Source organism: Spinacia oleracea, chromosome 3 (genome assembly GCF_020520425.1).
Source record: "Spinacia oleracea cultivar Varoflay chromosome 3, BTI_SOV_V1, whole genome shotgun sequence".
NCBI lineage: Eukaryota > Viridiplantae > Streptophyta > Magnoliopsida > Caryophyllales > Amaranthaceae > Spinacia > Spinacia oleracea.
The window spans coordinates 130267192-130293688 of NC_079489.1; the positions used below are offsets into that span (position 1 = coordinate 130267192).

The 26497-nt window shown below is 34.8% G+C and overlaps 2 protein-coding genes and 1 long non-coding RNA gene across 7 annotated transcripts; 1 reads left to right on the forward strand and 2 right to left on the reverse strand.

The window, feature by feature from the left end:
* Positions 1–905: 905 nt before the first annotated feature.
* LOC110786137 (uncharacterized) lies at positions 906–6403 on the reverse strand. Of its 5 annotated transcripts, none has more exons than XM_021990668.2 (7): positions 5888–6402; positions 5666–5731; positions 5184–5342; positions 4917–4999; positions 2612–4342; positions 2337–2505; positions 906–1824 (listed from the first exon to the last, which is right to left on the reverse strand). In XM_021990668.2, the coding sequence occupies exons 3-7, from the start codon at positions 5254–5256 to the stop codon at positions 1175–1177; spliced, it is 2706 nt and encodes a 901-aa protein (XP_021846360.1). In that variant the 5' UTR covers positions 5257–5342; positions 5666–5731; positions 5888–6402; the 3' UTR covers positions 906–1174. The 5 variants fall into 5 exon arrangements, with proteins under 5 accessions (XP_021846360.1, XP_021846359.1, XP_056696776.1 ...); XM_021990667.2 differs by having other exon boundaries at positions 5184–5353; XM_056840798.1 differs by having other exon boundaries at positions 2612–4339; positions 5888–6401.
* Positions 6404–7881: 1478 nt separating this feature from the next.
* Positions 7882–13089, forward strand: LOC130470518 (uncharacterized). Its single transcript, XR_008931046.1, has 3 exons — positions 7882–8860; positions 9667–9789; positions 12529–13089. It is a non-coding gene; the product is annotated as an uncharacterized lncRNA (long non-coding RNA).
* A 6956-nt stretch (positions 13090–20045) lies between these two features.
* Positions 20046–26262, reverse strand: LOC110786138 (transcription factor bHLH18). The gene is made up of 4 exons (XM_021990671.2): positions 26132–26262; positions 24649–25053; positions 22542–22979; positions 20046–21832 (listed from the first exon to the last, which is right to left on the reverse strand). The coding sequence occupies exons 1-4, from the start codon at positions 26165–26167 to the stop codon at positions 21722–21724; spliced, it is 990 nt and encodes a 329-aa protein (XP_021846363.1). The 5' UTR covers positions 26168–26262; the 3' UTR covers positions 20046–21721.
* Positions 26263–26497: the final 235 nt, after the last annotated feature.

Sequence of the window (26497 nt, forward strand, 5' to 3'; positions counted from 1 at the left end):
GGGTCGATATGATTTTGTTACTTGGTTCAGTTTAATTCGAATATCGGGTCAATACGTGATCAAGTCAATTCAAGAATGTTCCGATTTAGATCAACTTCGAGTTTAAGGTTAATTTTGGGTTATCGTTTCGAATCAGATACCGGATCCGGATCAGTTTTATCAGGTCTAGTGATACTTCCCCTTGTTTTTCTCCCTCCTTCAAGGCAATCATCATTATATCACGCTTTTGAGTTTTGACCACCCCTTAAACTTGTATTCATTCTCTTGCTTAATCTTCATTGCCCTCTAAATACATTATCCAAACATGTTTTAAATGAAAACTAGTATGTAACCCGGGCGTTGCCCCGGATTTTGACTTTTATTTGGGTTTTTTAAAAAACAAATATGCACGTAGAGATGATGTCGTCATCAAATTACGGTGGTAACATAAGATTAGTGGTCGATCAACAGCCTCCCCGATTAAAACCCACATCCAAAAATATAAACAAAGTCAGATCCTTTTCTTCAAAGTAATAATTGTACATTTATGAATTAAATAATCATTCTTTTTTTTGCATTCACTTTTATTCAATGTATTGTTTATTGTAAAAAGAATATATAGGCTTATATGGAAAGATATTACATAAGTTGTAGTTGGTTAAGATGGTAAGAAGTGTAACTTTTAACAAAGAGGTTTGGTGTTTGATCCTTGTTAGATGTTTTTTGGTTGTAATGATGTGTCATGATGCTAATTAGTGGTGACATGACGTAATAAGGAGAGGTCTACGTATACGTTCTACGATACTAAAGACAAAGCTGAATTTGACCAGAAGATCCAAAGGGAAATTGCTCAAAGCAAGTAAGCAACAAACATATCGAAGTTCACCTGGACAATCCCCAGAAAAATAACCAGTTTACAAAACAAATTTTATTCAGAAACTCACTCAGAATATCATCATTTTCTGTTATAAATATATCAACTTGTCAAGGGGAAAAAAGGAAAAAGAATTAGTGATACATGAGAAGCAAAATTTACAGTCATTTGGTTATATCCCCTACCTATTCACGAACATCTACAATCGTAAACTTATACCAACACGATCACAACAACGGAAAATAAATCCGTATTCACCCATATAAACAACTCTATCCCACGAGTAAAAACTGTGGTATCTGTACACAAATCAAAACTTAATTAAAACTGCATGTCCATCAAAAGTTCTTCCACAAGATCCCCTATAATTTGAAATTCCAGCTCTTTACCGATATCAATTGTCTCTTCCTCCAACAAACTTGACCAAGGCATAACATGCAGGTCATGAGCAACTAAATCCTCGAATGAATAACAGGATGTGTCAGTGTAACTCGAGGGGTATAAATACTCGCATACCATATCCCATACCTGCTCCAACAGTTTTCTGCCTTGAGGGTGGGGCAATATGGTAATATCAGTTATCTTCCTCCTGAATTTAGACAATGTTCTTGGGGGGGCAAGTACAACTGTGAGTGCCTCATTCAATAGATCAAACAATAATTTATGCTCCAAACTACAGTCATCGTCGTAATTCCTGACTTCATTTTCATAGGTTGGTTTTTGGTATGATTCTTCCACTTTTTCAAAGACCCAATTGCCCATGGGCTTCACGTATGGATCCCATCTTGAAAAGGATTTCACCCATGAACCATCATACAAACCTGAAGTAACAAGCAGGTTCTTGATATAGACTTCTGCTTCGTTTTCCAAGTCATTCACCTCCAGTTCTGAAGGATATTCCTCTGTAACAGTGGTGATTTGACTGATTTCTGATCCTTCATAATCAAGTTGGTTTAACTTCTTTCGCAACTCTGTCAGACAAGAACAATGACAATATAACGACAATAAAAAACACAAGATCAATTCGCATTCTCAAGATAATGAATTACAAATGAAATGATCTCAGTTGTCTATAAATGGAGAGTGTGGAATGCACAAACAACTTGCTGATCAGGTTGCAGCCAATTGGGAGATTCTTCTATATTGGAAAAATATCAGCATATATACTCGTCAAAATCCTCATAAAAGCACATTTGACAACAAATGACACGGTATATCACAAGAGTTTCCATCTAAAAGGACCACTAACCAGATGATAAATAGCTACGGAGTATAAAACAATCATTTATATTGATGTAGTATGATGCAGCATGCAGGCAATATTAACATGAATCAAATAATTGTACTTGACTATGCAGCTGTAACAAATTGTATTCCAATTATTCGATATCTCAACTCAAAAAGCATAAAATCATGCAAACATGTATTAGACACTCAGGAACATAAGAAATTTGCTTCCAAATAAGACCAAAATGAGCAAAACCTGTAAGATTGGAGCTGATCTCTTTGAAAACATTGCCTACACTTTGATCTTCTACAGAAGTCATGTCTGACATTGATGCTGGACTGGGATTGTCTACTGGCTTCCAAAATTCTTCATGATAACTACTGCATACGGATGCAGGACTAGGCGGAAGCTCAGTTGAGTTGTCCTAGAATCACATTACAGGTGAAACAAAAATGAATTATTGATCTTTCTAAGTGAGCCACTAAAAAAGAATAGCTACATAAATTTGGAATATAATAATGTTTACTTACATTCCTGTCATTGAAGCTTGACATAACTGTGGGTCCATTCATTATATCTTTTGCTGAATCAAATTCATTTCTCTCAGAGAAATCCATGGACTCGAGCTTTCTGCTAAACAACATCCTCCGGAGAGAGAGGCTATGCTTAAGACTGGAAACCTTCTCTCGCAAATTAAACCTTTCTTTCCTTTGGTCTTTGACATCCATTGGAAAATTTTCAAACGCCTCGTGTTTCCTTTTAATGTGAGTCCCAGGTGAAACAAATCTGTCCTCTAGAAGAAGCTTCCCAAATGACATTCCTGATAACGGAGCTGACAAAGATCGGACCAGATTTCTAGGAGATGGTTGTTCTTGAATATTCCCATCATTACTACTAATTGGCTCATACCGGAAGGACCTAGATTGTGTATCTGTTCTGTAGTTCCCATCACGCCAATAGTGCTGCCCTTGTTCAGCATTCAAAATATCCCTAGCTTTCTCTAATCGTCCCCTAGCATCGTCAAACAAGCGTTCCCTGGGAGAGAAATCAGAGATGAGATTGAGATTGCGATTTTGGTGTTTTTCTTCTCCATCTATAATATTCCGCAGCCTCTCTGACAAAAAGTTCCTGGTATCTCTGCTCATGTAATCGGGTGATGATGGAGCCAGCTCACTCATCAGACTTTTTTCACTTTGATAAAATCGTGCTGATTCTGACCTAAACAACTTCCTTCCAAGGTCTCTACTGGTATTTTCCTTAGCAACTGGTTGATAGGATTGTTTTGCATAGGCTGGTTTTTCCTTAAACGGAGTCTCAATGCCGCCACCTCTAACCATGGGACCTTTTTTTAAGGCATTACCTTGCATTTCATATTTCAATCTTTCCCTTACTTCCTCGAGAAGGTCTTCTATACAATCTCTATCATCCATTGAGCTAGAAGAAGTAACCCAAGACTCATCATTGGTACTAAAGCTATCAGGACCCGGCTTCAAAACTACTATCTTTGAAGGAGCACAAGATTTCTCAGAGTCTATATCAAAATCCCTTAAAGAGAGCTGCTGATCAAGGTCTCTACCTGGTACCATTCCACTGAAAGAATATGATTCCTTGTGCTTAGGTAAGAATACATCCTTCTTATATCCAAGACGCTCAAAATCAGCAACATGTAGAGACCGTGATCTTAACCCATCCCTTTTAAGTTCACCAGATTTTTCAATAGCATCTTTTCTAGAAGACTCGTAAATGGACATCTTTTCTTTTGTAAGATCCAACTGAGCAAGCCACTGTTCAGGAATGTTGCCGAGTTGAACAACCCTTGCACATTCAAGAAATCTGGATGTCTGCCATGCTTCAAAGTCTTTCTTAAACTTCTGAAGCTCTTTCTCCTGAGGGTGTACTCGAGGACGTGGCTTTCCCAAATTCGTGCCGCCACTGCTCCAGTACCGAAAATATGTGTCTTTATATGACCGGTATTCCTTTTTGATAGATGATGACTTTGACTTTGACTTTTTAGGGGTACGAACAGATGACACCTTTTCAATGATCTGGATTTTTTTGTCAATGAATTTGATCTTGTCATCTGTGTCCTGAAATGGTTGCTCTTCAGGTATGGTATCCACTGGCACTATATCCATCCCCATCAGCCTTGCAACAATACTTGGTGCATTCTGTTTGCTGTTTTGTTTTTTAGACAAGTCCCTGCTAATCAACTTCTTTATTGAGGCATCCGTGGGATAGTAGCTCCTCTTGGGCAAATCCTGCTAAATGTGTCAGTAAACGGCAAAATAAGCAAGTCGAACATTTGAATGAATGAATATCCTAATGATTGACATGCAATACTCTTGTCCGATATGAAGATAGATTTTTCTCTATTTTATGGGTTGGGGTTGAGGAAAGGCCGAGAAAAACGAGTACTTCACCGAAGTATGCAAAATTAGACCACTGAGATTGGGAAAACTAGTAGTCACTCAAAAAGGAGCGAGAGCTCATGAATAATGGATCTAACACTCTAACCCAACACCATTGTTAAGGGTCACCAGGACTGTCTTCAGGATATGTAAATGTGTAATAAGGCTACAACTGAGTGAGTGTCCTAAAAGTAACATTTCATCCTGAAATTAGTCTATAAGAGTATAAGTTTTACGTAGCAGATTACTAATCTAGTTTTCTGTAGCAGATTACTTGACAATCTTATGCCTTCCCACAACTAATTGTCCTAAACTAGAAAAAGGAAAGACAATCTGTGCCAAACTAACAGGCAACACAGATGCTCAAAGAATTACATGTCTCATACAGAAAAATGGAAATACATTATAGGGAATCAGGGCAAGTCACCTGTTCACAGTTTTCAACAGCATAATGGTTCCGCCAAGTTTCAGCGACCATCTCTATACTGTTGCGAGGCGCTGCAACATCGGCTATATAACCCAATCAACAAACAATGTCAGACATTTCCAGTTAATAGAATCATACAGATCATAGCTCAAATGTTCTTTAGCCCAATTTGTTGTCAAATTCAACCAATTGTGAACAAAATCAGTACACAACAAATGCAAGTATGCAATAATTCAGTGTAGGATGATATCGAATTTGAAAACATACCGCTCCCTTGTTTCTTATGTTTCTTTCCCAAGGACCCTTGATGAAAATCAAAAAGGTGCAGTAATCCTCCCATGTAGGCTCCAGTTTATCAAATCGCCACAAATGCTCAATATTTTGACAATTCATCAGCCCATTCAAACCTCGAAATCCTCAATTTCTCTAGCATACCACTGAAGTCAATCAATATATAACATGGTGAGGTACAACAACAAAAATAAGAACAAATTTGTCCACCAAAATTCAACATCGAAATCGAAACCGAAACGTATCCTTGATTTCTGAAGCATACTACCACTGAAGTCAATCAACATATAACCTGGTGAGGTAGTTGTTGACTAAGTTCCAACGACATCGAAATCGAAAAACAGAACAAAATTATCAATGTCGTCCTTATATATTCAACTATCATTACTTGCACAACATAAATAATCATTGCTTAGCATCAAGTCAAATTGAGTAATTTCATCAGAATTTGAAAATACCTCAAAAATTAGCTCAAATTGTGGCAGATAATTATGATTTGCAATTGCTATATCATTATCATCAAACTGCAGATGTGAAAGAAAACGCTCAAAATTTAGAAAAATGTCAACTAAACTAGATAATTATGTTCTTAATCAATGATTACAATTGGCAATAATCGTTAAAATGATAACTGACAAACAAACTTGTAAAAGCTAAGTGAAAATAGAGAATTAACGCACCCTATAAAATGGCAGACGATCGTGCGTTGAACTGTACTGAAGAAAATCTATAACAGAAAATCTTCCTGAAATTCAACAAATTGTAGAGAGAGAAAAGAGGAGAGAGAAAAAAGGGAGGGAGAAGGTGGAGATCGTGGGAAGTTGCAGAGGAGTTGAAGATTCAAAGCAGGTAATGGTTGGATATCAAATTAAACTAGCAGTTAATAATTAATACTTTAATTAATTAATTAATTAAAAATAATAACGTTGAAGAAGAAGAAGATGATGAAGAGAGAATAATAGTGGAGTATTGTTTATAATAATAAGGAAATGATTAATATTTTATTGAAGAGTAGAGTAGTAGTACTCCAGAAGTTTATTGGTGGAAAGAGTTGAGGATTAATAAATTAATTAAGAATAATAAAAAGAATTAAGAAAACTAATTAAGATTAAGGAAAAGTAAAGGTGAGGGTGAGGGTGAAGGGAGTCCCCAGAACAGCGCAAAAGTGGGTTTTGATCTTTTGGAAGTTTGATTAGAGTGTGGTGTTCTTGTTTTCTTTACAATTAATAATGTTGTTGTGTTTTTTTTGTAGTTCTTCAATAGTGGGCCCACTTCTATTTCAAGAGTAGTACTTATGATAGTAGCCTCCAAAGAGAGAGACTGAGAGAGATCGAGGTGGATTGTGGACGTGACATAACGGCTAACATGAGACTTGTTAGTTGTTACTACCATAAGTATTTAAGTAGATCGATATAAATAGGTTCAATTCAATGGATGAAAAATAAAGCTATGAAGACATAGAAGTCGCTAAAACGAGGTTTTCCAGAGTTTAATAGTTTTTGCTATTCTGGTGTGAACTATAATCGGGATATGTTGTGCGATGTGAATGTGTGATTTGTCAGGTGTGCAAGTGTCAACTGAGTTAACCAACATAAGTTGGTGGAGTTGGGGAAAGCTCACCTTGTGACTTAGATGTCACATGATCGAGCTCCATCAGCTACACAAATACTTGAGAATTACTCAAATTTAGACTTGTGTAGCTGACTACCTGACCTGTCATAGGTGTTGATTCATCAACCAGTTTAGTCATTTTTACCTAATAAAAAAAGTGTTGACCGGGTTTTATGCAAGAGATGAATAATTACCCGGTAGATAAATTTCAATTCTATAAGGGGACAATCGCAACACATGAGATTAACTTTATGATGTCTCCTTTGTGAAATACATATATGAGTATACTAACTTGTTAACTACCTTATTTGACAGGGTTCCTATATGATTTAGGTCAAGTTAAAAGGTTTTATTGAATATGATCTTTGATGATCAACTTTAATTGATATAGGAGGGTAGAAAACAATAGCCTAATGATTTTGAAATTTTGAGTAGTTATGATGAACAATAGTTATAAGTATAGATTCGTATTCAATTATATTTACCTTTGTCTATCTCCTTTCTCGTTTTTTATGGTCATTTCATTATCGATCCGCTATTGATTCTTGATTCACTTTTTGGCATATTATTGACCATTTTTAATGTTCCGATCTTTTTTTACCTACATCAGTCCTAACCCGATCCGTCGAATAACCAATTATATTTGATAAGTGTATGTAGTTATGCACGTAGCCATTGAACATTTTATAGATTGTGGCAAGCTGTCAACGAATTTAGTAGATACTTCATACTTCTAGAGTTCTAGCGCACAAAAAAGAAAAAAAAAAGGGTAAAAGAACGAATTTTACAACCCATTATTACGAAGAGGTGATGAGGATATATGAGCACTAAATAAATTATAAAAAAAAGAAAGAAAAAGAAAGGTGCATGTGATTAAATGATGGTAATGCAGGTGCTACATATCCTTGACCATTGACCACAGTTTTAAGGTTTTACAGATGTTAAATTCAAAATATGGACAGAAAATGAAAATGTCTGTTTGACGAAAATGTAGGCAAGTACTTGGTAATCATGAATTGACTTAATAACAGAGAAAGAATTAAATTAAAGCAAAGCAGTACAGCGTAATTAACAAATAATTAGTTCATAAATCATAATACTCCGTTATATGATTAAGTAATGAAGCTTAATACAGATCATGGACAGGTGGTTTAATGCACGATGCCATCCAGTTCTTATTTCTTTTAACCTGTTGAATACGTCAAATAGTCCAAGTGTCATTTCTAACTGATCTCTGCATTTTTAGGCCTTATTTGGTTGGGAAGAATTGGAAGGAAAAGAAAAGAAAGGAAAGTTAAAATAAGATTTTCTGTATTTGGTACAAATAATTATATGGGAAGTGAAAGGAAAGGAAGGGAATTGGAAGGAAAGCTCCTTTATAAAATTTTCACTTTCCTTTCCTCCCAAAATTGGAGGAATTCGGAAGGAAAGAGAAAATTAAAAGCTGTCATTTATATTTCTTTTTCCTTCTCTTCCTTTCTTTCCTTTAAACCAAACACAGGAAAATTAAATCACTTTCCCTTCCATTCTTTTCCCTTCCTTTCTTTTCTCTTCCTTTCCTTTACTAATAATGAACCAAATAGGGCCTTAAGAATTTATGGAGTATTTTTTAATTTTCTTTATTTCTCCTTCATCTTTCTTCTTTTCCGTAATCCCGAATTCCGTACTATCAAAAACAGACACCGTAGATCCTAATTCTCCGTCCCTCCGCCACCACCACAGATCCACGTTCCACCGCCACAACCACCGCATTTCAATAACCGCTCTATCTTTTCCTCAATCTCCCGTGCTGCAACAATGGCCTCTAATCAACCACCTCCACAACCAATTAACCAATGCCCAACTCCAAATCCTATTCTTACCACCGCTGCTTCAACAGCCGTCCCCACCAACGTTAATTGGCCCGCTTTTCCCGTTCCGAAAAAATCGTTAATTGGACTCGCAATTACAGCAGGCTGCTCTGCCATGTGATGATTTTCACCGGAACTCCGGAAGAGCAACGCCGAACATCCGGAACCTTCTACTCGCCGAACAAGCAACAGGTGTCTTTTTCCCTTCTTTTCAATGTAACTCCAATATAATCAATGCGTATACTATTTTTATGTTTTTCTAATGTCCGGAGTAGTGTGTTTATATGGTTAAGAAATAATAATTAGAACAACTTATAATAATGTTACGAATATGATCTGAACTTATCGCGCAGTGGCCGAACTACTGCTCTAAAATACAATTTTGCTCTAACCCAGTGCATTAGAACGCTACCCCAAGCCCGCGAACCCCATTCCCATGGGCCGAGCCTGAGCTGGACCCGGCCAGCCGGCGCTCGTTATGTATCCACTCATAACACCCTCGCGATTTCTTAAACAATTATTACACTCAAGCCCCAAATATAAAGCGCAGAATGAAGTTAGGAGAGTTGAACAACTCAATAATTAATTAATTTTAAATCGTTTGTCAAAAATTGGGAGGCGCAACAAAATTTTGTGATTTAGGGCGACTCCAATGGTGAGCTATAAGATGTTGTGGCTAAGTTTGACACATCAAATTTCTAACTACCATTGATTAAAACTATAAATTTTTATATTGGTGGGCTACAATACTTTGTAGCTCCCTATAATATTTAATTTAAATAATTTATTTATTTGAGCTATATTTTTTTAGTTACGTAGCCCAAAATAGCTACAAGATTTTAACAGCTGCTTATGTCATTATTGTACCAATGGTGCTGCTCTTATTCACTGCTATAATAAAATGTGTTGCTACACACTTATTATTGGAGAACAAAAAATATATTTCCTCCGTCTTTTTGTTGTTATACACATTTAACGTAAGACTCTTGTTTTTTCAGGAGTGGTGAATGAGTGTAAGAAAATAGGTGGAAAAAGTAAGAGATGTACTCCCTCCATCTCTAAAAGATTGCCCCAATTTCCTTTTCGGTTTGCCCCTTTGAGTTTGCTTCATATCATTTATAGTATGTGATCCTCTAATGTTTTCTCTCACATTCTATTATTTAAACTACAAACCACATGCTTTCACTTTGAATTCTAGCTTAATAAAAGTGAAAAATGTTGTATGAGGCATCTTTTAAGGACGGAGGGAGTACTAAGTTAATGTGCAGTAGTGGGTAAAGTAGGAGAATAATCCAATCATGGTAAATACGAGGCGTTGTAGTCTGATTAGGGGTGACAACGGATCGGAGGTGGAGCTTCATCCGCCTCCATCCACCAACTGTTCATCCAACCCATCTATCACTCTATTTACCCTTCATCCACATCCGACCAATTTAATCCATCATCCGCGGATGAATCGGGTGTAATTAGAAGTATCGTCAAATTTATTTATAATATTAATATAAAGTAACATGTGTTAATATAATGGACAATATATGAATTATAATGTTGATACATCTGGATTGTAAAATAGCCTACATTGCTAATAATAAAAAAAATTATTAGGTAATACGTACAAGTTCAAAAAGAATTACTTACTCCCTCCGTTCCAATTTAGTCGTTACACTTGTCTTTGCACAAAGTTTTAGGTGATAAGTGATTTTTGGTTATCAATTGTTATTTTATTGAAAAAGTAGATGTGATAGAAATTAGTGGGGTATTTTTTAATGAGAGAAGGTGTGGGGACAAAAAAAATTTAGTGGTAAGAGAGAGACAATATAATAATTGTGGGGTCATTCATAATTTAGAAGTGTAACAACTAATGTGGGACAGATGAAAAAGGAAAGTGTAACAACTAATCTGAGACGGATGGAGTATTTACCTATTTTTAACCAAAAAAAATTGATTTTTTTTTGCTTGTAAATTGAAAATATTAGGTACTAATTAGATGCCTATAAACCAATATCCGTTAAGTACAAAGTACTATAATACATTAATGTAAATATGTTTATATATTCTATTAGTAATCATGTAATTGTATTACTCCCTCCGTATTTTTTTAAGAGATACACTTGCCTTTTCCGACCGTATTTATTTAAGAGATACACTTGCCATTTTTAGTAACTTATCAACCACACCATCTAATTAAATAATACATCTAATATACCATATCACCCACCATTCTATTAAACAAATATTTTCATAAACCCACCCCACCCTCCACCCACCAAAATGACATGGTCCCCACATATTTAATTATTAAAATATCTATCCAACCCCACTTGCTTTATTATTTTATTTCATTCAATTATTCTTCTTAATACCCGTGCACGACCAAGTGTATCTCTTAAAAAAATACGGAGGGAGTAGAAATTTAATAATTTTAACGGAAGGATGGATGGATCGGATGATGGATCGCGTGACGGGTTGGATGAACCTCCACTGGTATTCGACCTGACCATCACCCGATCTACCCGCCACTCGTTTAACATCCGTGTTTTACCGGGTTTTCATCCATATATTCGGTTCGGGTGATTTAGATATCCGTCGGTTTTGGATGAAATTACCACCCCTAAGTCTGATGAACGTTGTATACAGATGTAGTGAAAAATGTCGAATATCGTAAATTTAGCAGGGTGTATATATACAAAGTGACGTAGTAGTAGCGTCGGTGTATATAAATATATTTAATAGGCTGAACATAGTAAACTGAGCATGGTGAACATGAGGCGGTGTAAGCATAGTATCAGTATATATAATTGATGTTAAAAGTTCCTAATATTGTGAATCGAGCATGGTAATCAGAAAATAGGAGTCCATTAAAGGAATTTTTCACAACTCATGTTCCTAGAAAATACACACATCTTCCCTATTACGGAGTATTGTTTTTTCCCTAATGAGTTATACGTTTTTGTGTGTGAATAACACAATCTCTATTATCAATATTAGGAATTTTTAACATCATTTATAATTTTATATACTCCGATTCTATGCTTACATCGCCTTATATTCACCATGCTCAGTTTAGCATGCATATTCAGCATTTTAAACTACATTTATATACACTAACTCTATTACGTAGCGGATCCAGAAATTCAAGATAGCGGGGTCACTATTTAAAACCTGATAAGACTTTCACTAAAATTATGTATTTTTTTAAAAAAATGAAAATTTAACTATAAATATAAAAAAAAAAATCAAGTGGGGTCAAGGACCCCCCTAAGAGGACCGTGGCTCTGCCACTGGTCACTTCGTATACATCATGCTAAATTTACAATAGGCATTTTTCACTACATTAGTATGCACCGTTCCTCAGACTACAATGCCTCGTATTTTTTGGGCAAGCTACAATGGAGTGTAACGCGCTAACCATTGTAGTGTTTGTAGCTAGAATGTGTAGTAGCTTAAAAATTTAATGGGGCAACGTAAGCTACAATGTCTTGTAGCTTAACTTTGAAGATGCTCTAATCAACATCTAGTTTCTGGTATGGCAATATGGCATATGCATATTTAACAATTGGTGGAGCAATAGAGGATGATGAATACAAATATTGTTTATTTGATTGTTGTTATTATGGTAGGTCATTATATTTTCATATATGCAAGGTCTATTTTGTTTACCTGCACTGCAAGCAAGGCCCCTGCGTTTGTTAATTGTTATAATCTTTTCATCTGCAAGATCCGCTTTGTTTCCTGCAAGGCCAATATATTATGATATTATGTTATTATGACATTATCCTAGCTTTTGGTTGGCTTTACTTAATGTATTCTTTTGTATGTATTGAATTTCAACATTTTAAAGTTATGTTTCTGTTGGACAGAACAGAACTACTCTTGGGTGGTGTCCCTACATCCGGAAATCATTGAAGGGAGGCCTGAGGATCGACAATGGTGACTGAGTCATTTGTAGTTGATGTGCCAGATAGAAATACCCATGACTAAACCATTACAGTTACGTTTATCAACTGCAATCTTGATTCTTTTGCTGCTGTATCTGAACATGTGGGTGTACAAGACAACTGATCCGGTTGATAGGATTTGATTAGAAGCTTGAAGTGATGGGTAGACGTCTTTCTCAAGTCTCTACAGTCTCATTCTGTGCGTCCAATCCATGCTTTCTAGTTGTATATTAACATGTGCTCAAACCGGTGATTGTGGAACTGTACGTGTCGTAGTATGATATTATATCTGTCTGTTGTAACATCAGATGGTAAAACCGTAAAAGAAGGCAGGGTCCTGTAGAATATTAATAGACATGTATAATCTGAATTCCAATTCTTGTGACCATAATAGCATAATGTGGAACCTGTATATATGAATTATGTATTGTGACTTTGTGAGATGATGATGAATGTTAACGAAGACAGGAAAGATATCTATCACATTTGCAGGTTACAAATGGAGCAGAAGAAGAAGCTGCAAGTAAATCATTTACTTGTGCAGAGGGAAACTACTGACTACTGAGGCAGTATTAAAGCCTGCATGCATGCAGATCGAACCAAGATAGTCATATATGAGGTATGTTCAATTCTATTTGTGCTGCCAATTAGTTGATGATGAGATATAGACATGAGGGGTAGGGTTCCATAGAATTATAGAACCATTGTGATTATTTGTTTATGATTTCCTACTTCCTAGCTAGCATATATATTGTGCTCGCCCGAACCGCAAGGCAGAAGGTTCGGGCTAACTTTCTTGCAAAAGAACATGTAATTTTAACCTAGCTTGTAAATTCCCCTTATTGTCATGTGGTTAAAGATTAGAACAGAAGTCTTAACAAATTGGTGAAAGAACCAAAAATGCAATAAAACGTGGTGGGGTTTAAGTTGTTAAAAGCTACTCCCTAAATCTATATGCATGTGCACAAACTCAATGAGAAGTAACATTAGTGTCCAATCTGGACATGGCTTGGCTAAGACTATGTGATCACGCCGCCAAATGGGTCCATTTTCCATATATCTTACCCGACACTACCACGAGGCACTCATTGCACCAATTAACAAACCCCCTTTCCCAAATATATATTCTGGAGTAATTCATCTGTATCTAATAAATGTCCAACTTAAACATGTTTAAGGCTTTGTTTGAGAATGGGTCGTTAGCAGATTTGACTAGCTATTAGTTGTAGCAGATTTGACTAGCTGATGGAATTATTACCTACTTGTATTTTATGCACGCGATGCGTGCGAAATTTTACAAATATTAGGCACTAAAACTCATTCGCAAAGTTTATATTTTGCGATAGTGAAGTCATACAATACTCGTAGCCTTACATGACGAAAAATCGAATCTTTGACCAATTAAAGCTATTAAAAAACTTAACATTATTTTGTTACAACTAATATATCCCATCGAAAAATCAAAATTTAAGCATTGAAGTAAAGTTATTAAACATATAAAATAGTAAGTATCACTTTTTTCTTTTGCTCGCAATATACTTGTTTAACCACATGCACTCCTCCGCCCAATCGATGTGCAACACATAACCAACTGTATACGAATGTTCAGGATTTAATCTCAAATTGGTGGATGTAGCACTCATGAAAAAGCTTTGTTTCCGAAACATGAAAATACTTTTTCCATGACCCAATTACGTCCATTAGGCTGCATGAACATTAAAATAAATATTAAGATGTAAAAACAACATGAGCTAATTAATTGAAAATTTTATGTTGTCAAAGTATTAGATTGAAATCTGTTGAAGTAGTGATTTTATTTCAGTAGCTAAACAACCTAAAAGGTATTGTGCAAGATCGTGTAACATTGTGACTATCAAATTACCACTTTTATCAAATATGGTAACTCGAAGCAGTAACCTATAAAATCTCTTGATATGCAGATCACATGCTACAATAATTGGACAAATGTCAACTTGATTAAGATTTTCATCACCAAGAACGTGCACAAAATCATTCCAAAGTGTTAATTTAATAACTGTCCAGCTGCAAGTAGAAAGTAAAACAATATTAGGAAAAATTTATCGAAATAAAGGTAAATTCGATAAGTGATTAACATTTTAATAATTGAGAGGACTTATGCTGTATCCATTATATATTGTCACGTCTCTTTTGACTTAATCTACTCCAATATGCTCAATTGGTGAAACATATAGAACCAATCCCATTGCATCTAAAACATCATCAATGTTCCAATTAATAAACGGTAAAAGTACCATAAACTCTATTGGTACAGTCGATGTGATAACTCAATCGGTTCAAATGAACCAAATTATAGTGGAATGAAGGTATGGAAATGTCATTCTCCTCCTCGCGTATCACATTTGCTTCTTCTTTAATGATCATCTGTTTTCAATTGGGGACAATTTTGTTTTTCCCTTCAGCAAAAATCTCTTGTACAGCAAGCTAGGAGTATATAAATGAATCCCTTTTGAAACCTTCTTATAAAATTTTCAATCGCGGGCCCAAAAATATTGCACTGTATGCCCTCAACCCTACAAAAGAAAACACAAGAAAAATTTATGATATAGTTCAAATTTCATGAAAAATTGAATGAAGCGTATGGTCATTTACGTCAACATCGACAAAAAACATTTTTCATGTTTGCTTAGTTGTTCCTTTATGGTTGTAGTTGAAAATGTCGTAACTGCGAATCAGTCGGGCTCGTACATCATATCGTTGTACCCCGCTAGGATATAAATGTCCAAAAGTTGGATAATTGTACTCTATCATCCTGTAAAGTTAGTTCAGAATAAAATTAGAACTAAATAAATCGAAATTCACAATGTAAGAATATCTATATCACATAAAAAAAAGTTATGTAGATGAACGGTGACGTGGTTTTTCCGAGAATGACTTTCTTTTGGTTTTCTTCTGAGAATCAGTACGGTTGTATTATTTTTTTTAGTTTGGGAATGATTTTTTTTCTTCTGAGAATCAATGCGGTAGAAGGTTTTTTTGTCTTTTAGTTTATGGAGGTTTTTTTCCTTCTGGTTTCTGGTGAATTTTTCAGACTTTTTGGTTTACTCTGTGATTTTGTTTTAATTTGGCAATTGGAATAAGCTGTAATAATATTAGTTTCCTGATTTTTAATAATTTTTATTTCATTTGGCAATTGTAATAATTTGTAATATTTTCTTTCCCTAATTTTCTTTTTCTTTCTTGATTTTAACTCTCAATCAACCCAAATTATGGCCGGTAATTGTCATATAAAAGATTTTATCATGTGGTACTGCAGTAGATTGTACAATTAATGGGCCAATACTTTTGGGCGTTAGAATATTGCTATCAAATCAGATCTCTAGTTGGATTAAACTGTGAAACAGTGAAGGGTGTTTCTGTAATTTACATGGGGGACACAAAAAGTGATGTTACGAAAAAGCCCTAAGCTCTTGGCTTATATAATAGAGATTTGTGTAAAGTGTTTAATAATTTAAGATAGGAAAATTTGGTAATATTAATCCAACCTTTGAACGATTTTCTTTTATTAATCCCACCTACGACATATTTTTTAATAATCCCACCTTTACTACCCAACGACTTTTATTGGGCTTAAGTGACCAGTAACCGGTGAAAAAGTCAACGAGATAGTGATAAATTGATGATAATGACTGAATATATCGAGAGATAGTACTGCAACGTAAGGACATATTACCGCCTACAACAAGTTTATGACTTGTTATGCCCAATAAAAGTCGTTGGGTAATAAAGGTGGGATTATTAAAAAATATGTAGTAGGTGGGCTTAATAAAACAAAATCGGTCAAAAGGTTAGATTAATATTACCAATTTTTCCTTTAAATTAGTTTTTTAATGTCTAAAAGGACCATTAACGACTTTGACAAAAAAAAAATTATATGGGTTGGTAAGGGTTGTAAATTTAGACAATATAAGGACAAACTGTCATTTAGGCCTTGTTCTCTTCAACTTATAGGACCTTATTTTCAAGTCCCATAAGTCATATAAGTTTCTATAAGTGGAATAAGGTCCTATAAGTTCCAATAATGTCATATAAGTACCAATAAGGTCTTATAAGTTTCAATAAGTTCCTATAATTAAGTTTCATAAAAGTCGTATAAGTTCCAATAAGGCCGTATAAGTTCCAATAAGGCCGTATAAGTTCCAAAAATGTCTTAAATAAAATACGTAAATTATGATTATTTGCGTTGTTATATTAAATAAATCATATTTATATTATTATATTAAAATAATTTGTGGTTACTAATTGACGATAATAATTATCAATGATATGTAAATATGAGTTAATATGTTATTATTAATCACTATCAATATAATTATAAGGGGAAAACTTAATACTCCGTAAACACTTTTAAAATTACATGTACATCACAAATCAGTGGACGATTTTTTTTGGTCGAATTTGTACTTGGATTTTATAAATTTTGGATAATTATTAAAGAGTAATAATTTATATTATTAAATAACATAAAATATAATTATTAATATAAGGACTAAATAATAATTGCTTTACTAATTTATATTTTATTAATATTTACAATCAACTATTATCAATATTTTAATGGTTAAAAATTTAGTAATAATCTAATAACCTTTAAATAAGGTCTTATAAGGTCCTATAAGTTCATATAAGTTAAATAAGGTCATATAAGGTCCTATAAGATCTTATAGGTTAAATAAGGTCATATAAGTTCAGATAAGTTCAAATAAGATAAGTTCAAAAATAAGTTCAGGTCCTATAAGTTTAAAAGAACACACCCTTACAATCACTTTTTTAAACTTTTATTGCAAAACATCCTATATTTAGCTACTCTCATTTAGGCTGTCAAATCCAGTCATCGGATCATTTAGAAGCGGTTTGGGTCACGTCAAAATCGCTTAATGCCGAGTCAATATTTCAATTCGGATCGATTCGAATAACTTTAGTTCGAGCGAGGTTGGGTCCACTACAAGAAATTGTACCATTAACGACGGAAAGTCCCGTCGCTAAATGACAATAGTGGTGGGATTTCTTGTCGCAAACCCGTCATAAAAGGGGTCGTCATTGATGGAAAATCCCGTCGTTAGCCCGTCGCTAAAGGCATTTGCGACGGTTGTTCATGTCTTTATTTGGTTGTTAGGCCCGTCGCAAATGACTTTTTCGACGGGATTCTTGACCCGTCATTGGGTTGTCATTAATGATACAAATTCCCGCAGTGGTCATAAATTATTTCAGATTGAACTTGGTTTCTGATCGGGAAACTTCAGTTCTGGTCAATATCAAGTTCAGTTGGAACTGGTTTGGGTTTAAAACAATTTTATATAGGTTTGATTTGGTTCTGATTGAGTTTGGTTCAGGACATGTCGGATTCGGCTACAATTTGACCAGACTACTTCGAGTAAAGGTCATTCCCGGATTGGCTAAGTCTCGGATTCGGGTCAAGTATGAATTGGTGAGTCTCAGGTTCGGGTCAAGTTCAGATAAGATATACCTCGATTTAAGTCAATTACGGATTGGATTTGCGAAGGGTAGATTGAGCTAAGTTTGTAATCTTGTGTTCTATTAATAGAGTAGCTCTCAAGTTTGTGATAAAATTCAGGTCACTTTATTATTCTATATTCCTGCCAAATAAATATTTTTTGAACTTCTATTACATTGTCTCCAAAACAGAGTTAACCCTGTATTTGGGGTCTCACATTTGCCAAAAATCACCAATCAGGACCTCACTTATTTTTAGTTATCAATTGGGACCTAAAGTTATGAATCTGGTCACTTAACCCATGTTTAACTTATCGGAGCTAAAACTAGAGGTCCCTTCAAATAATTTTTTATTTTTTAAAAATAAAAATAAATTACTTGACAAAATTTAAGAAAGAAAAACATAATTTTTCAATGTCTCTCTTCCCTTGACTCGTCCTCCTCTCTCACGGTCACAGCCTCCTCCTTCACCACCTCCTCCTCTTCAACCATCATCTCCGACCAATTTAACACTGAAACGAGCAACAATCGATCATAGTGCACATTCTTTCCTCTCTTCTTTCTCCTCTTTATCTTCAAAATAAAAGGCTTCCCCAAATCAATTGAAAAAAATAATGCCTCAAAGTGGTAAGTTGATGACTAATTTAGATCAATAAAGCACTAAACTCCTCAGTCTATCTTCGGTTTTCAGCAATTTGATCCTTGCATGCAAGATTTTGACTTATACATTGGGCACGGTTCGAAATCAATGGGTGGTGCTGGAAGAGAGAGGTTTAGCAAAAATGGCCACGAATTCTTAATTATTTGGGTTTTAATTATCCAAAAAAGTGGTTCCTGTGATTTTGGTTGCTTAGACATGGTAATTAGAGAGAGTAGACTTTATGCTTTGAAATGAGCAATTTGCCGGTAATTTCTTCATCGTTTTACCCCTACTATTTGAATTTTGGGTTCTTGGTTTTCAAAATTTTCAGTTGTTTGTTGTGTTTTTCTGTTGAATCGGTCATATATGGTTCTATGTATTAGATGAATTAGTTACCTAGCATCTTTTGATCAATTATATATTGTTGAATTGTGACCCGTAATGGATGAAAATCCATTAATGGAGGAAAGGAAGGAAAACTAAGGTGGTGATGCCGACTGCTGATGGAAGTGGGCGGAATTAATTATTTCTTAACTCGATGACTTATCTTTCTTTAACTACAATGGTTAACTTTAATTGGAAAGAGGGAAATGAGGTCCCAATCGGTGACAAAAAACTTTGAGGTCCTGATTGGTGATTTTTCGTAAAACTGAGACCCCAATTGTGAGCTTAACTCCTCCAAAACATGATAAATTTTCATATGTCGAGTTGGATTTACATAATTAATAGTTTAATTCGGTTAACTTGAGTTAGATGAATGACGAGTTAATTAGATATGATTCGGGTAAAATCGGGTATCCATTTTATTGGGTTAGGTTGGTTGCAGTTGTTTCTGGGTAAATTTGATTTTCGGATTGTTATCAAATCAGATGCGGGTTTGGATCGGTTAGAAGTTTTCCGATGCAAATCGGGTTACGGGTCTCCTCGAATTGCTAGCGATTCGGGTTCTGGTGTTGAATTCACGGGTTAAATCGACTTTCTGGTGAACAACAGATCGATTCGGGTCAGTTTTGATCTCACTATTTCTCGGATATACTCGGTTTGGGTGTCGGTTGGTAGAACATATAAAGTGCACATTTTTTGCTTACATGTGAGGAGAAAATGCGAGGATCACCCACAAACATAAAAGTATGAATGAATGCACGATACACTCGAATACACCTAATAATTTCTAGTCAATTGGTTTTCGTTGCTTTTCGGGTCGGGTCATTTTTTGACCCGGTAACACGTGTAATAACGGGCCCATCAACTAAAACAAAATACTAATTTTAATCAATTTTTCAACGGTTTTTTCATGAAATACCCTCGAGGTTTCATATAATGCACCAAATACACCTGCGTGTTTCAAAATACATAATATACCCCTATTTAAACTTATTTGCACCAAATGCCCCTGAACTTAACGGAAGTCTAACGCCGTTAGTAATTAACCTCTAATTAATCTAATTAACCCCTTAATTAACCTAATTAAACCTAATTAACTCTAAACTATCCTAAACTAATCCTAATAACTACCTAACTACAACAAACACCAATCCACCATTGTCGTCCTAATACCATAACCACCGTACCTGCAAACACCTTCGCTGGCCCTTGCGTCACGTCGGCATACTCCGGCTCCCTCGCTTGACATGTCAGAGCCGCCGACGCACCTCACCGTCCCCTATTCTTGCTCCCTATTCATGAACCCATGCCTCCACAACCCAACCCAATTCTGTTAACTCTCCACGAAGTATCTCATTTTTCATCTCTCCACCTTTACCCCATCACCATTAACACTAAATTACGTGTGGGCTTCGTCGAAGTCGAACGCAGTTGCTGCTAGTAGTGGAGGGAGTTGTGAGCTTTACTACGACAATGGTGGAGGATCTGGGCTTCGATTAAAGGACATCCATGGTTAACTACCATGGAATTGGCTTGAACGAATGAGAGGGGAAGGGATACATTACAAGAAATCAGATAACAAATCAAACCCAATTCTAATATGAAACCACACAACACCAATTTACAAGAACAAACCAAAATAAAATTAGAACATCCCAAATTCAACCGCCTTCAAAGTACCGCCGGGAACACAAATTTTGTTTTTCCATAATCCCATTATTTGTGCTTAATCATCGCAAATCATCACAAATCATCCCAAACACCAATTTTGTTTTTCCATAATCCCATTAATAGTATGGGGAAAGAGAAGAGAAGATGAAGGTTAGGGTTTGATCAATTAGGGGTTAGGGTTTCTGGGTCTTCAGATTGGGCGTTGAGGGTAGAAATGAGCGAGCCGATCCACCATGCTTGGGCCCACATGAAGTAGCGTAGGTTGGTTTGCCGGCGGGGTTTACGGGGGACTTTTGATTAAGGGTGGTGGCGGTTGTGGGTAGAAATGAGCGAGTCGAACCACCACCGTCGCTGCCTCTGCTGCGGTTCCCCAGGTAGGTGGAGATGGGCGTGGAAGTTCGGTAGTGGTGGTGGTGGGAGGTCGGTAGTGGTGCCGCCGGTTGGGGTAGTGGTGTCGGGTTGGGATGCTGGAGAATGGTGGTGTTGAATTGAGTGATGGTGGGAAGGAGGAGGAAGAGAAGCAAGGAGATGAAGTTAATTAGTTAATTGGGGGCTAATTAGTTAATTAGGAGTTAATTTTTTAATTAATTAGGTTTAATTAACAGATTTGGGGTTAATCACTAACGGCGTTAGACTTCCGTTAAGTTCAGGGATATTTAGTGCAAATAAGTTTAAATAGGGGTATATTATGTATTTTGAAACACGCGGGTGTATTTGGTGCATTACGCGAAACCTCGAGGGTATTTCATGAAAAAACCGATTTTTCAATTTATTAATCATGAAAAGTCGGTAAAGACAAAACAAGAACAATTTTTTTAAGAAAAACAAATCTGGGAGTAATCGGCCTTGTCCTACTTAATTATACCACCCTACTACTAGTATTCCGTAAATATCAGCTAAACTATTGTAATTTCAAGCTATGAGCAATTAATGTTCATCTTCACTCGATTCATTGCATTGGTAGCTCGCTAAACGAAGGGCTTTGCGAAGAGTTCTAACAAAATCTTTCACATTCTTGTGGTTGAAACCCCTTTCCATCTGCAAAATTCAAAGTAGGAAAACACTTTTTTAAGAACAAGTGTTGTTTTCTTTAAGTCATTTTAATTATTAAGGGCTCGTTTATTTTACCTTATTCAGTAGAAGTCATTTCAGTAAATAGAAATCAGTTATAACCAATAAAGTTCTAATGCGTACTTTTAATATATTTTTAAAAAACTAGTAAATCAGTTTAATAAATAAAAATGAGATGTAATCCATAAAGATAAGTTTTAATTAGTAAGTAAAAGTAATTTCACACGGTAAAAATCAAAGCGTTAAACGAAACTAATTTTTCATCTTAGGGAGTTTTTGGTTTGGTGTAAAATATTTTCCTGAAAAATCATTTGGATAATTTTTTTTGATCACCTTTGTACAAACACAATTTATTTTTTACTACCTAAATTTTTATTGTCTATTACCACCATTAAAAAATAAGAGGTTTGCTTCTTTTTTTTTTTTTCATCAATTAACGTTTTCGGTATTCCTGTAGCAGTAAAGTGATGGAAAACGTCACTTAGTGGCAAAAACACTTTTTTTTTTCTTTTTTCCTTTTTAGAGTGATAAAATACAATAAAAAATTAAGTAAGTTGGTTAAAAATAAATTGTGGTTTTCTAAAGGTGGTAAAAGTAAATTAATTTTTCAATTTTCAATAATTTTCAGTTGTTTGTTTTGACAAAGTCGACAATGATCGAAAGATGGAAGAAATACCTGTGCGACGATGGTAATGTCTAGTGCTAGGTTCTCAAATGGTATAACGCTAGAAGTAGTAACTTTCAAATCATGTTTGTCTATCTCTGCAAATAACTTTGCTACTATCCCTTTCTGCTTTTCACAATAAACTCTTAAGAGGAGGGCCTTGCCGGATATCATAACGTCAATCTCCGGAAACGAAGAAACATTATCACCGCCACCGCCACCACCACCACCACCATTACCCCTACTGCCACTGCTTGCATTTGGAGAATCGTCTGCCACAGTCGACGAAGAAACATTATCATCACTGCTGTTATTATTGTCGTCAACCATCACTTTAGATTTTTTCACAACCACTGTTCTCTTTGCAGCTACTTCTTCAAGTACCTTTACTTTCTCTTGAAGTTGCTTCATATGTTTGATTGCTTCTACTAACACTGATATCTTGTCGATCTGCAGTTGTGGAGCCAGGATTTTCCGGAATGGTGTGTCACCATCGTCCACCAACCACGATAAATCATACTCAATCAATGCATGGTTAATGAAAACTGATACTTCAGAACAGTTAATTAATACCCATACAATTACAATTAGATTGAACAACCCAATTTAGCGTGGGAAAAATATACAAGACGGGGCCAAATCGAAAAACAACAACTTTTAAATTCGAGGATACAGTGCGATATGATAACGGCTCGGCTAAAATACTTTTTAAACCAAAATTAAAAACAAAATATAAATATACGTAAAAAAATGTTGAAAATGAGATAGGCTAGCACGTGAGTGCTTCGTACGAACTATCAACACGATTCAGGGCTGGTTTGGTTGTTACTATAATGCATGGTAAGTTTCATTTCCTAGGAAGTCAATGGCAAAGAGCTTGTTTGGTTGACATGAACATAGGAATTGAAGTGAACGAAGTTCTATTTCCTCTAAAATGGTTGAAGTTGCTTACCTAGTCCCCTTGATAAGTTGAACTCATTATGCTCAATCAAATAAGAATACTCAATTGCTAAAAAGTTAAAACACATGGAAGTTGCAAATATAGGGAAAATATGACTTTTCTAGTGCAACCAAACATCACCCTATTTAAAAAAAAATTTAAGGAAAAAAATAAAGAAAATTAAAGGATTGATGAAAAATATCATTAAAAGTGGAATTTTGTGTGGCTGTCAGCCAACTAACTCTTTTCTTTAATTTTTGGAGGAGTATTTTTTTTTACTGCTCCTTTATCTTTAATGCTACTGCTAGTACAGAGTCTATCATATCGTACTGCTAATATTAATATAAAAGGTCTTGTGTGTACAAGTTGTATAATAAATTTATTGTGCACCAACTTAACTTTAATCTAGTTTTCTCTAATTTTTATATTATTTAAAAAAAATTATTAGATAAATATTTTAAAGTGTTAAATGATTAATTTTATACATTATTAGTGATTTTGAATAAATATTTTTATTAAAATGAAAATTTTTATTACTAAAATGTAGATAACTTTTACATATACAAGGTTGACTTTTAAGTATTTTACATCAACTTTAACTTCGGTGTACAATATTTATCGTACACCCCATGTAAATAAGAATTTGTGATACTAATAATAATAATACTAATAATAATAAATAATACTAATACTAATAATAATAATAATTATTATTATTATTATTATAATAAAAAAAAAATAATAATAATAATAATAATAGTTAATAAGGTTATTAACTGTTTTTTCTGATCTGATCTGAAATAAGTAATAAGGTCCTGAAATAAAGTGAACTAAACAGGTATGTTTCATAATGTTATTTACACTTTGTTTTATTCAATTTTTGACATGAAAATTTACTTTATTACCCCCACAACATATAAGTTTTCCCCCATATATTTTCTCTTATTTTATTCATTTTTTTTCTTACATTCATTCACCTTTTTACCAATCTATCCTATTTTATCCATATTTTATTATATTCACCGATATTTTGACACAATTTTCCTATTTTATCTTAATAGTTGTACAAATGGTAATGGTAAAGATGAATTTGAAAATAATTAATCAAAGTATTTTGTTGGAGATCGATTGCGCAAAATGCAAGTGAGTACAAGTTAATTTAGTAAGACGAGGGAGTACCTTTTTAAGACCGGGAACAAGTGCAGAGAGGGAAATGAAGAGCTGACTGAGTAACTCGCGGCGTCTCCTCTCGGCCAAAATGTGATCTTGCACTTTGCCTGGTTGTCGTTTTCTCTTTCTAACTCCTCTCAGTGCTTGCTCCTTTGATGGTGGTTGGCTCTCTTCAACATCATTTTTGATATTGTTATCATCGGATATATGAGGAGTTGTTATGAATTGGTCGACCAGAAAATCTAGCGGAGGAGACGCGGTGTCGTCGCTCGTATCGTAGACAGAGTACCGGAAGTCCTCCCCAATTACTGCAGCATCAGCAACTTGTTCATCAAAACAAGCTTCCATTGTTTCACTCTCTTGATACTGCTGATAACAGCTATTTTCGATTACATTATGAATTTGATCCATTTCCTGCATCAAACAATATCATGACCATCGTTGTACGTGTAATATACAAGGTACATCGAGAACAAGTTCAAAAGTCGATCTCATAATCAGGCAAGGGCATCAATACAAGAGGGGTTTGGTGAAATATCATTCGTCAGGAACCTGATTAGTTTTGTTTTCAGGTTAACTTTCTTTATTCATTTCTGAATTTCGTCTAAAATTACAACCCATATAAATCTACATCGTTTATGTGAAACACTTTATACATACTGTTAATTCAACCGGTTAGTCAATCCAGCTAACAACTAACTAGATTGATAGGGGAACAAATAGGGTGGGTAGGTTCAACTACCACACTACACATTTAATTAGGGCTGTCAAAAACTTACTCGATTCAACCGACTTCTGACAAAAATCGAAGTGACCTTTAAAAAAAATTTGGCACATTTAATCTGCATAAGCACAATGACCCCGCACAACTACATTATCCGACCCGTAACCGACCAATGACCCGATCTGACATCCCTACGTTTAATAATGGTCATTCAGGCCAAAGTTTTTCAAGAAGAAACATGGATGCTGGTGTACGTAATTGGTCTTGGGCGCGCTATGTTTTCTATAAGACCGCCTTACGCATAAAATTGTTAATTCATTATTAAATTTGTAACTATAGGATGATAAATCGTAACTATTTGATTAAAAAAGATAACTATTTAATTGATTATACTATGAACACATAACTATTATTTGATTAAAAAGTTGGTCTTATATATAAGACGATTCACATATAAGTTTGGAAATTCTAATTCTATGATGGCATCATATTTTTGCAAATTTTCATTGGTAAATTTTTTTTTACCTAATACGTTAAAAAGTCAAACAAAATAATAAATCCATTCGGTGAAATTACCAAGTGCGCTCGTTTTGTATTTAGAAAAAATAATATATTTTCGGCTCTTATGTACAGTACAAATTAGCTGGGTTAATTCGGTAAATTTTTGTTTCAAATTATACTATAAACATAATTATTCACCTAACACATAGTTTACTATTATGAATGGAAGGGAGGGAGTAATAGATTGCAAGGTATTAGAAATCTTACTAGTTGAGCAAGCCATGCTTCCATCGTTGACGCCATTGTATGCTCTAATCGGAAAAGATTAGTACTTTGTATTTTATTTTTTGTGTGCGAGGGGATTGAGTGGTTGTGTTGAGTGACCAGTTTTCTAAATAGTGCCCTTATTTATACAGACTAAATAGTGCCAACTTCATGTGTTTGTTCTTTCTCTTTATTAAACTATTGTTATTGTCCAAATAAAATAAACTATTGTTACTGCAGTAGTGCTGTTTCGTATCATGATTCATGATATACTCTTATTAAAAAGAATTAGCCCCTTACTTATTAATATTCCTAAGGGCACGCTTGGATTGGGTGTAATGAATTATGGGGTAATAAAAGTCAAACCAC